The sequence below is a fragment of the Parambassis ranga genome, chromosome 5 (assembly GCF_900634625.1).
Source record: "Parambassis ranga chromosome 5, fParRan2.1, whole genome shotgun sequence".
Classification (NCBI taxonomy): domain Eukaryota; kingdom Metazoa; phylum Chordata; class Actinopteri; family Ambassidae; genus Parambassis; species Parambassis ranga.
Window position 1 is genome coordinate 26,998,801 of NC_041026.1, and position 12,242 is coordinate 27,011,042.

Sequence of the window (12,242 nt, forward strand, 5' to 3'; positions counted from 1 at the left end):
TATGACATTCTCCCAATCCTCTTCTGGATCATCCAAATGCTCTCTAGCAAACTTCAAACGGGCCTGGATATGTACTGGTTTAAGCAGGGGGACACGTCTGGCACTGCAGGATTTGAGTCCCTGGCGGCGCAGTGTGTTACTGATGGTAGCTTTTGGTCCCAGCTCTCCGGAGGTCATTCACTAGGTCCCCCCGTGTGGTTCTGGGATTTTTGCTCACAGTTCTGGTGATCATTTTGACCCCACGGGGTGAGATCTTGCGTGGAGCCCCAGATCGAGGGAGATTATCAGTGGTCTTGTATGTCTTCCATTTTCTAATAATTGCTCCCACAGTTGATTTCATCACACCAAGCTGCTTACCTATTGCAGATTCAGTCTTCCCAGCCTGGTGCAGGTCTACAATTTTGTTTCTGGTGTCCTTTGACAGCTCTTTGGTCTTGGCCATAGTGGAGTTTGGAGTGTGACTGTTTGAGGTTGTGGACAGGTGTCTTTTATACTGATAACGACTCCAAACAGATGCCATTAATACAGGTAACGAGTGGAGGACAGAGGAGCCTCTTAAAGAAAAAGTTACAGGTCTGTGAGAGCCAGAAATCTTGCTTGTTTGTAGGTGACCAAATACTTCTTTTACTGAGGAATTTACCAATTAATTCATTAAAAATCCTACAATGTGATTTTCTACATTTTCTTTTCTTATTTTGTCTCTCATAGTTCAGGTATACATATGATGAAAATTACAGGCCTCTCTCATCTTTTTAAGTGGGAGAACTTGCACAATTGGTGGCTGACTAAATACTTTTTTTCCCCACTGTACATGTACGTAGTTCCTCACCAGACACTGACACTGATTGGGCCAAACTACTGTTGTTAAGCTTGAAACATGGCAACATGGATTCTTCTGTGGTCTTGTAAAATTAAGAAAACACTTAATGAAATAAATTAAATGACATTTCTGATTTAAGAATATAAACTCACAACAGCACACTTATAAATCACACATGTCTTCATTTTCTTCACCTAATATGCTGTAAGAAAGAAATCTGGCAAAACAACAATGTACAGTATATCTCTAACATATGAAGAGTCAAAATACATGTATCTTAATGGGCAGCTTGAAAATAAAAACTTTTTGCCAGCATGTCTGTGTACATAAACTTTTCTTTGTAGGATTTGCATTTCAGATGAAACAGGGCATTTATGGGACAGTATCTCATGCTGGATTCTTGTCTTTCTGTGTTACTCAGTCGTCATTGTCAGTCTGCCAAACTGAGATGAAGACAGATTTAGCTCACAAAGAGTTGATTGGCCATGTCAGTCAGCCACATACGAGGTGCTGTTGGTCAAAAATGTGACTCCAGGCGATTGCATTCCACAGGTTGCTCACTCAGTACATCTGCACTTTTTTCAACTTGTCTGTTGTCTTTCAATCTGAAAAATGCTAGAAAGCCATAAAAACACTAATTTTCATCAGATGTCTTGTTTTATCCAGCAATTAAAAATAGTAGATATCATTGTAATATATATATATACACTATAGGCACCTTTATGATGCCAATAAGACCCTGATGTGTCTTCTTTTTATAGTATTTATCTTATAAATTACCACCACTATTACCGGTAATCAAAAATCACAGATTGAAACTGGCCTGTTTTCAGTGTCAGTGTAGTACCACGGAGCCATGAATTAGCAGCTTTCACTCTGAATACTATCAGCTTTGAAAGGATGTTTTCAAAACTGTGTCCTTGGAGACTGAAAAGGTGAAAATAATGGAATACACAGAAAACGTTTGCACTGATCCTTGAGCTTTAGCATACCTTAGTGCACAATGAGCTTAGTTTTGAGTATGAATTGATGATGAAGGGAATGGACATTGAAAGGCGTTACTGTGTCAAAGTTTACCTTGGTCTTTTTTTTTTCTTTTTTTTTAGTGTGTGAGTCACTAACAGAGATTCTGAATGGCGGGCTGGGTTTATAAACCTCCTCCAGTTTGGAGGCCATTTGTTTCTTCGCTCTGTCACGGATGCACATGCAGAAAAGTCCTCCAGTCTCAGTATCCTCACTTTTCACCCTGGAGGGCACGGAAACGCAAAGAAAGCTCTTCATCATGAGGTCCTTCCTATTGCTGCTTTTCTCCCTGCTGATGGTGTCGCAGGGATCTTCAGCCGTCATCACAGGGGTAAGTGGATGGAAGCAGGGACATACCTCACAGGACACATGCATGCTGTTTTATGGTGTTCATTGAAACATGCATTGCTATTTATGGGAAATATACCATCATAGATGCTATGAAATTAACATAAAGCAAACACAAAAACAAAAAATTACAACGGATAAAGATATTTTTGCACTTTTTTATTATTATTTATAATAATTTAATTTTTTTTTTACAATAAACATTGATATACAAAGAGGCAAGAGGCATATTATAACATAATCTTCCACATTATTACATGAGTTAAATTTGTGGTGCTTTAAAACATTAAAAATGTTAAAATGTAACAAACTATAAAATAGAAATATATTTTCTCTGACCTGCAACATAACCTCCCAGTATAATACAGCCTGGGATTCTAACAGCATAGCAGAGTGTTGTCCATAAATACACATCATCAGCTCATGACAACCAATGAGGTTTTGGCAATATAATTTTGCAATCCAAATCAAATTTTTATACAACAGCATAAAAAATACATTAAATCCACAACTGGCTAATAAAACAGGCTTTTCTGTCAGTGTAGCCCTCTCTCGCGCCGCCGCTGATGTGAATTGAGAGAGGTGCGCGCAGCCATTAAACACTAAGTGATTTTCATCCTCATCTGTCACATGAAATCACTTCTGTTCCTTTTTCATTGTGTTCCCTTCATCTCACCCAAAGTGAGAGCTGTCACTCAACGCTTCTCGTTGCGGCACTGGAAACCATAAATCAACAGCAAAACCTGCAGTGTTCTGTTTGAAGTATGACTGGTGGTGTAATCACACACACCACCATTAGCATAAAGCACTCTCACTATCAGCCTGTAGCGTATGTCACACCTTAGCTGCTAACACATTTCTCACTTAAACTCACTGTTGATATACAAATTACCACATAATTGTGCTTGATTACACTCCACACATGTGTGCATTATGTAATTATTACAAATAATTACAGAGTCAATCTTTCATTTCATTTGACACACACACCAAGGAAGGTGTGTGTGTGTAATTGTGTGGACATGTGTATGTTTGCAGGCCTGTGAGAAGGACTCCCAGTGTGGTGGAGGGATGTGCTGTGCGGTGAGTTTGTGGATCCGGAGCCTGCGTATGTGTACGCCCATGGGAGAGGTAGGAGACGACTGTCACCCTATGAGCCACAAGGTGAGGGCTAAACTCTCTGATCCACCCCTTAAAAATTCACAATAGAGGTCAGAGGCTGTTCACAAAAACTGTTCCATCATATTATTATTATTATGCCTCCTCTCTTTATCTCTTCCAGGTTCCTTTCTTTGGGAGAAGACTCCATCATACGTGTCCCTGCCTGCCTAATCTGTCCTGTATCACCATAGAGGAGGGCAAATCCAAATGTCTCTCACCATACAAGTATCCAGATTACTACCTCTGAGGACCGACACATGCAGTGACACTGTGTGCTACCTGCACTGTGACTATTTTACCTGCTTTTAAAAGCTGCTTTTCTTTCTTTTTTTAATTTGAAATAAAGAGATATATTTAATAAAGTAATAATCACCATGTTTGTTCATGTAAAATTAAACTCTATATTTAAACTTGGGGTCTTTTGTACTTTTTGATCTTTAATATAAGATTATAAGATAAAATAAAACAACTAGAGATTAATTAATCTACAAGGAACAAATGGCCTTTAAGAAGTGGAGAGAATGGTGCAAAGGAACAAAAAAGTAAGTAGTAAGTAAGTAAGTAATAAAAACAGAAAGAAAATTAGAAATAGAAATATATTAAGGTAATAAATTATATACTTATTAAATATATACTATAATATGTATAATAAATAAAGATATGCAAAATGTTACCACTTTAGGCTGTATTTTGGTTTTACTATGCAAAATTGATGCTTTACTGCAAGACTTGATGTTGCACATTATTTTTATGCCATGTTGATCTTTTTTTGATATTTATTCTATTTTATTTATTTTGTGAGCTTTCAGTTGCCCTTTCGGGAAGCATGAGGGGAAACACTTGTTTTTGTGTTGCCAATGAAATGACATGCTAAGTGAGAACATTTTAATTGGAGTTAAAAGATGACAGAGAGCCTGGGCTTTTTCTCACATTCACCTTCAACGGGTCTTTATAAAAGTAGGAAACAGTGTGACATTACTTTCACTTTCTACACTATGATTCCACACATTTATTCAAGGCTTGAGGCTAAAATTAGATTTGTCCAGTCAGTGAAGCAATGACTCACATCAATCTTAGATTTTAGTAATGGATGTTGGCCATTTAGTGGCTGTAGATCATTCAAACAGTCGGAATGAGGAGTATAAAGTCGTTGAGAACAGAAAAACCTGTCAATGACTCATGCTGTGTGACAGCTAGCTTTTCTTTTAGAGAGTAAACTGAAAATAGACCTCTTTTTTCCTCTGTTTATATCTGTTCTATTTTCCAGTTTAACATGGATGGCTTCCTTTACTTCCATTACTAAAGTCTCATTAAGGCTTCCATGAAGTAACAGAGCTGATTTCGCTTGCATTTATTTCCAGATTTGGATATGCTGCCTATGAACAGTATGTACACAGGCTGTGTACATTCTGGGGGGAATTAGGTCTGATACTTGACTCCACGTGCCTTAAACACTGCATCTTTCTAATGTCCTGCAGGAGGTGACACCACTCCAAATACAGTCGTGTTTAATAGTTAATACCCACTCATAGTGGGTCTTAGTGTGAGGCAAGTACTTCAGATGAACAACATCATATAAGTTTTCTCACTATGTCATCTTTTATTTAGCAAAACATGTTCAATACAGCGTCCACTCTCACTGCTTCCATAGCATTTAATTAGATGAGCTGCAGCAGGTGCTGCTGATGATCAGTCCTTGATGTACTGATCATCAGCAGCACCTGCTTATATCAGGCATGCTTATGTTAATGTCCTTGACAGCACAATTGCCAGGTGGAAGCTAAATAAATAATGGCACGGTGTAAAAGGTTATATGTTGTTGTTCCTCTGAGGGTGTGTATCCCTACTAGGACCAACTACAATCAGAGCATTTGTATTATGTTTCAAATCAATAAGAAAATGACCCTGCTACATCTAGTTAGACATTACTTTTTGGAGTCAGTAGTTCTTAGTAGTAGTAGGCTGGGGTTCATTTTTGTACACCATGGACCATTTCAAGGGTAAAATATAGGCTGTGGGTATTTTTTCTGTTTATTTCTTTTTGCCACTGTGTGTGCATGCATAGTTTTCTTGTCCTCTCAGTCAGACCTGACTCTTACTCAAGCAACAGATTTCACATGTACTACAATCATAGGACCACAGGAAGGCACCAGATGCACCTGCCTTTTCAATCACTTCAACCACATTGTAGATATCTTTTAGCGAAACTGTTGCCACCTGTAGGCACCATGTTGAAGGACTTTCAACAAAAAGGTTAAAGCAACCCTGGAGCTCTGGAGCTTTTTTTTCTTTTTTTTTTCAAAAAAGTTACATTTCCTGCTGTCCAGCCGGTGTTTTTTTAAAAGTCCAGTCAGTTTTACAGAGGTCATTTAGTAGTTAAAAAGACTGAAAAGGTCAATAACATAGCCAACAGGAAAAATCCCAGGAAATAGAGTCACATTTCCCCAGCATCCCAGCAGCAGAGCCTGCGTGCCCTGAAGTCAACGCGGTGTACCAAAAATACCCTCACCTGCATTTGTATTGCACGAAAGCACGTGCAGGTGAGGATCTTCGTGCAGCTGCAGACATTATACTGTGAGACCTCAGCATGCCGGCAGCAGGGCTCAGCCAGCTGCCAGGACCAAGCATGCGTGTTGTGATGCTAATGTTTATGGATGCACTGGAAGGAGACTGGGTGCTGTATGGCAGAGGAGAATGTGCTCAGTGATTAAACTGAGAGAACTGATCAAGCTTTAAGCTGCTGTTTATAATCAATGCTCAGTCAATTAGTAATTATTATTCAGTAATTACTGAATAAATAGCCTTTGAAAGTGAAAAGGAGGTTTGGGAGTTTGATTTGATTACAAAGCAGATACCATGCAACTACCTATTCAAACATCCATGTCTGATTAGTGCTCTGTTGAGAACCATGAATATTATAAAGGATAATCAAACCATTAACCTTTAAAGTTAACTAACTTTTCTTGTAGCATGTCTGTTTCTTGGTGCTATATCCACACACTGACAATCTGACGTGATGCTGACATATTGCTATAATTAGTTTGACAGAAGATTTTTTTAGTGTTAGGAAGCACTGGTGGTAAATGTCAGGCTTGGTGTCAAACTGTCAGGTTTAAAGAGCATTTTTTTCTCCACTTCAACCTCATGACAGAATGCTGACAGAGAAGTGCTATTTATTATTTCTGTGTACTCAGAATTGTGGTTAAGAATAACGTTTGTGTACATGTAAAGGCAGATGAACTCTAAATGTAAACCTTCTACGATGAAAGAAGAATTTGCAAGAGTCATACCTGAGGTATTCAGCTTCTAAAGCTTAATTCTTCTCACTTAAAGCAAAATGGCCTTGCCGTTTAGTTTTCCTCTTTTGAATGTTGCTGATTTGTTTACAGTTTTTCTGACTGATGTGCAGTCTGAAAACTCTCTCACTATCGCTACAACAATACCCCGAAACACAGCCAGATTAAAATAGGTTAGAGTCCTCAAAACACCTTATGGGCTCATTTTTAATTGGTAATTTCCTCAGATTTAGGTCTGTTTTAAAGCTATATCCACACAACTAGAAATTAAAACTAAACAGAGAAGAATTAAATCACATATATATACTGTCCAATCAGCCAAAAATATACTGAGCACATGCACAATGTAAACTCCCTGTATTTAAAGGGGCACACCACTGATTTTTACACATGTATTGATTTGATTTTTATGCATTACACAGTGGAAGGCTTAGAGGAAGTGTATATTTAGGAGGCTAATGAAAAGTTGTTTTCTAACCATAGGGACAAAATATTGACACATCTGCTGCTTCGATTCTCATTTTGTTTTTGTAACTATTTCATGGGAGTCCTCATGTTTTTGAAATAGAGATGGTGCGCACTATATTCACAATGTACATAATAAGGAAAAATGCACAAATCCATTCATGCCCTTTGCAGCAATTTGTAATAATTTGGGTACAACTCACCATTTTCTTCAATTGGAAAGATGTATAGTTTTATTCTTTTAAACTAAATATAAGTGTTACAAATGTTATGTAAGCTATTATCCTTCATAAAAAGAAATAGTTCCAGTAATGACATCTTGTTGAAAACAGATGATAAGAGTCCAAACTACTTATCATCCATTTCTCATTTATTTGCTAAGAAATACAAATAATGCAAACATCCTTTTCAAAACACCAAAGTTGTTCAGATTTTCAGTCCCAGTGTCCGTATCCATAGAAAAAACAATGCCATCTGTAATCCTGCAGGTAAATGTGAATCAACCCACGGCTCAACATGAAGAATCTGCAAAATACTTTTAAAGTGACTTTTAACATCTTGTTTAACACAAAGAACTCTAGTGGATTATGAAATATACAACAGGTTAAAAAAGCAGAAGGAAATGGGGAAAATAGGGCTTTACACTATTTACAAATGTGACATTATACCCTTGTTAAAAATATACTGAGATCTGAATCTCAATTGTGGTATCCAAATAATGAGTGTATATGTCACAGATATAAGTCCAGTCAGTGGAGTGCAGTGTCTCTGTCATAAGTCTGGGCAAACAACCTCAAATGGGTGTGATGTCAAACAAACAGAGTCAAAGTGACATTCATGTAATATTTTGGATTGGATCTTATAGCTAGAAGAAAAGGGCGACATGTCTCCAGACAGAAGGTAGGAAATAACTTGACAGGTGTTGGTCACATGGCCTATGTTTGGAATGAATGTCACCTACAGCTCATGCAAAGGCATAAAATCAAAGGTGGCTTTCTCATGATGAAATCTGGTGAGGCAGAACCTCCAATACTGTTTACTATGGTTTTATTAAAGCATCACATTATGCCTATATTGATCAGACATATGAATTTACTCCATAATAAGGTTTTGTCAGGATAAAATAGATGGTAAAATAAAGTGAGGTTGGTCCCCCTATCCACAGCATCCCTGCATGTATGCACACACAGCATCTGTGTACATTCTGAAATAAGATGGGTTAGTCTTTGGCAGTACTGTTTAGGGGCCAGTGTGGGTTCAGATAACACAGTATGGCTCCATGGGTGTCTGTGTTCCCAGGCAGCAGGAGAAACAGGCTCTGAGTCTCATCCGGAGCTCCTTGTTGAACAGGAAGCTGATGATGGGGTTCGCTCCCGCCTGAGCAAAGCTCATCCACACCGCAGCGCTCAGGTAGAGCTGCGGGACCGAAGCCCCACGCACAAATATTCTCAGGTAGCAGGCGCTTATATAAGGCGCCCACAGAATGAGGAAGGTCAGTGTGATCATGTAGTACATCTTCCCGATGCGTTTTTCCATCTTAAACTCGTCGAGTACCAGCAGCCTCCTGTTGCCGGGGTGCGATGCTTGCCTGATGCCCACTAGCGTCGGAGGGGTCGGTCCGCGGCCGAAGCCGGCGATCCAGTTAGCAGCGGCCTGTCCGGTGGCTCCGGGGCCGTGAAAGGTCCAGTTCTGGCTGATGGCCGGGACCAGCTGAGCCGGCTTCATCTTACGGTGGTCGTACACGAAGCACAGCATCTTTATGTAAACCACATGCGTCGTCCCCACGATGACGGCCAGCATCAGCATGAAGCCCAGGGTGTCGTTCGCCTTCACGTAGCGGTGCTCGAAGATGCACTGCTCCTCCTCACGGATGAACTTGTAGGTTCCCACGTCGAAAACAGGAGGAAACGCCATGGCCACGGAGAGAGTCCACACCATGCAGATGACCGCCACGCACGTACACAGGTTCATCCGCTTGGAGTAAAATCTGTGATGGGCGATCGCCATGTACCGGGTGACGCTGACGCAGAAGAGCAGGAAGGCGACGTGGAAGCAGAATAGCACCGACATGAAGGCGACAATCTTGCAGCTGAGAGCGCTGTACGGCCAGGCGGAGCCGCCGCTGATCGATGCCATCACGAAGGGGAAACAGACGGCAGAGCGCACCACGTCTGCCAGGCACAGGTCCAGCAGGAAATAGTAGGGAGCCCTGTGCAGCGAGCTGTCTTTCAACAGCAGCAGAGAGAGCGACGCGTTTCCCAACAGGCTGATGCCCATGATCAGACCCAGGGAGGCCAGCTTGACCGCAGAGGCCGTGGACGCATAGTTCTGTAAGGACGGGCTGCTCTCCCCAAACTCACTTGTGTTTGCCATCTATGCAGCCGAGGTAGCGTGTATTCCCACATCAATTCATCGACGAGCGGTAGCCGTGCATCCCGCCAGGGTTGAATGGAATATAAAATCGACACGATCCGCCGCCCCTCTCACACAAAAACTACACAGGAATAAATTCCATCCCGGTGTGCAGTAATCCCCCCCACCAACAAACAAAAAAAATCATTTAACAATTCTTTTTTCTTCTTCTTATCCTTCATCTCATACGTGTCCGGTGTAAAACGCCACCCTGTCTGTTCTTCCATCCTTCGCTGAAAAGAGGGAGCCTGGGTTTGGTTTGTGCACCATCTCGGTAGGCGTCCGTTCAGACAAGCGGCTCCGAAAACACATCTCAATTTCCACCGATGGCGGAGTTCTCCCGTTCGTCTGGAAGAATAAAAAAGCAGACAGCGCTACCCGGCTGCATGGCGCAAAAAAAACCCGCATCCACTGAACGATGTTAAATTAAAGCAAACAAAAACAGAAATAAAGCCGAAAAGGGGAGGTCAGAGGCTTTGCAGAAGGTGGTGGGAGCGTCAGTGCGGGTCTGTCGGTGCTTCTCGCACAGCAGCGTCTAGCCTATGCGACGCACGTCCGCTTGCATGTAGTGGAGCAGGAGCAGGCAGGCCTGGGATCAGTCAGGAGGCTCATCTGCAGGTCCTGCTGCGATCTATGGGAAGGCAGTCTGTGCGCACTGATGCGAGCAGTGACAGGCTGACAGATCTCCTCTACTAACACTGCGCAACGGTGAATATGCATGTTGTTGAAGTGCATTTGATCAGGTGTATGTACTTTTATAACATAAGAGAATGTATCAGAAAAACGTAATTTGTATACGCACAAGCAATAAACTATGAACACCTGTCACTTCTATAACACAAAAATTTACAATACACTTTTTCATTTATAAATTGTGACTTGTAATAAAAATATTTGACACAAATTAGTTTACATCAGGGACTATCTGTTCTATCTTCATGTATTGGTTCCTGATAGTGCTTTAAATGTTGTTGGCTTAGCACTGTCTAAACATACACACCAACAAGGGCTTCCTACAGCTGACACACAAAGCTATACATAGCCTATAGGCTACACAACATATCCACACATGCACAAAGTGTGACAAAGTAGGTCATTTGATGCGTTTAAGAGAAATGGCAGATGATTTGAACCACTTAGAAAATGATTTCATCCTCAAAAAGGAACAAAAAAGCCTTGAACAGCACCACCTGGTGACTTTTCATGATAAGGAAGCCCCAGTATCAAATAGAATATTTCATGTCAACATATTAAAGGTTTCTGAATAATCGAATCTCAGCAGGACATGTGTACTTTGAACTACAGCTGCCACCATGTGATGAGGCTGCACCTGCTGCTGCAGTGATTCACCAGCACCCCCTGCTGCAGCCAGCCTCATGCAGAGTTCAAAGGAACGCAGGCATACACGCACACTGTACTTCTTCAAAGCTGCCCTACAGATATATCAGGAGAGTGAATGCTCACATATTGGGACTTAAACTGATCAAGAATCAAGCTTGATCAAAGCTGAGTAACTTTTTATTATTATCATTCTGAATGTGGCCTTCTGACACTGGAGCTTCATTATGTCAGAAGAAGTGCTTTGAAAGGAACATTTAATATTAAATCAAAATCAGTCACATGGATCCACCTATCAAATGGATAGATGTATGTTGCTGGCTTGAACTTAGACACAATATTTCAGGATCTGCATGTGTACATTTCTTTTTTGTGAATACATAATTGTTTTGTGAGGTGGCACAGATTTTGAGATCTAGTATTGAGATCTGTTTAGAAAAGTTTGAAACCTCACTCCTTGAATGCTTTGTGTTTAAATGCTCATTGAACAACTGCCTGCAAAACAAAACAACCTATCTACACACCAATCATACATTTGTCTTGAATAAAATTTGAGTCTGTGCATTGCACTCCTAAACCTGGCGTGTTTGAGCTTGAAAAGTACCTTAACCAAAGTCTGAGACTGAAGATAGTGTAATGAAGAGATGACTCACTCAGGTGTTTTTTTTCTTAGCATGCTCTTCAACATGTACAGTTCTACTTTTGTATTGATACAAAACAGCTCTGTAATAATCAGGTGGCCATCTCTTTGTGCACCAGGATATCATTCTTTAAAGGGCTTGGAAGCGATGATTTGGTGTCAGGCCTGCATGCCACTCCATTGTATCTAGCCTTAGAATATGGCCTAATGAAATGTTCACAAAAGGCAAAGAAAGTAAAAGTGATTTAACCGTATGCCTAATTTTCTTCGCATCAGCGTTAGAAGACAACAAGAAAGGTTAAAAATATCCAAAAAGGTATACTAGGATGATTGCTGTGTTAATCCAGACAAAAAGCATAGACACACAAAACATGATTTGAATATACACAAATCTAAGATGATGGGTGATATTTAGTGTCATCCCTTGAACAAGTTATGCTAATTTCCATGTATATTTGCATTTTTTTTTGTTGGAAACAAAAAAAGCACAATAATTATTTTATGATATCAGTTAGAACAATAATACATAATAAAATATTACTGCAATTCATGATTCATCTTTTAATTCGTTTTAAATCCACACCCTGCCGTGCTCTGGCCTCGCAGTTCTTTACGTGTATCTCTGCAGATCTAGATATCCTTTGCACTTCCGTGATTTGGGACGCAGATCGCTTTGCGTATTCCTAAATCTACTCAGAGTGAGATGTCACTTCTTTTTCCTGATCTGTGTGGTGGACCA

General features: G+C 40.4%; 2 protein-coding genes across 2 annotated transcripts; one reads left to right on the top strand and one right to left on the bottom strand.

Moving 5' to 3' along the window:
* Positions 1 to 1,953: 1,953 nt before the first annotated feature.
* prok2 (prokineticin 2) lies at positions 1,954 to 3,599 on the top strand. Its single transcript, XM_028406548.1, is given in 4 exon segments — positions 1,954 to 1,981; positions 1,984 to 2,174; positions 3,230 to 3,355; positions 3,474 to 3,599. Coding segments are annotated over 4 exon segments (471 nt in total).
* Positions 3,600 to 8,107: 4,508 nt separating this feature from the next.
* gpr27 (G protein-coupled receptor 27) lies at positions 8,108 to 9,486 on the bottom strand. Its single transcript, XM_028406547.1, has one exon. It carries the CDS (start codon positions 9,484 to 9,486, stop codon positions 8,371 to 8,373), a length of 1,116 nt encoding a protein of 371 aa, XP_028262348.1. The 3' UTR covers positions 8,108 to 8,370.
* Positions 9,487 to 12,242: the final 2,756 nt, after the last annotated feature.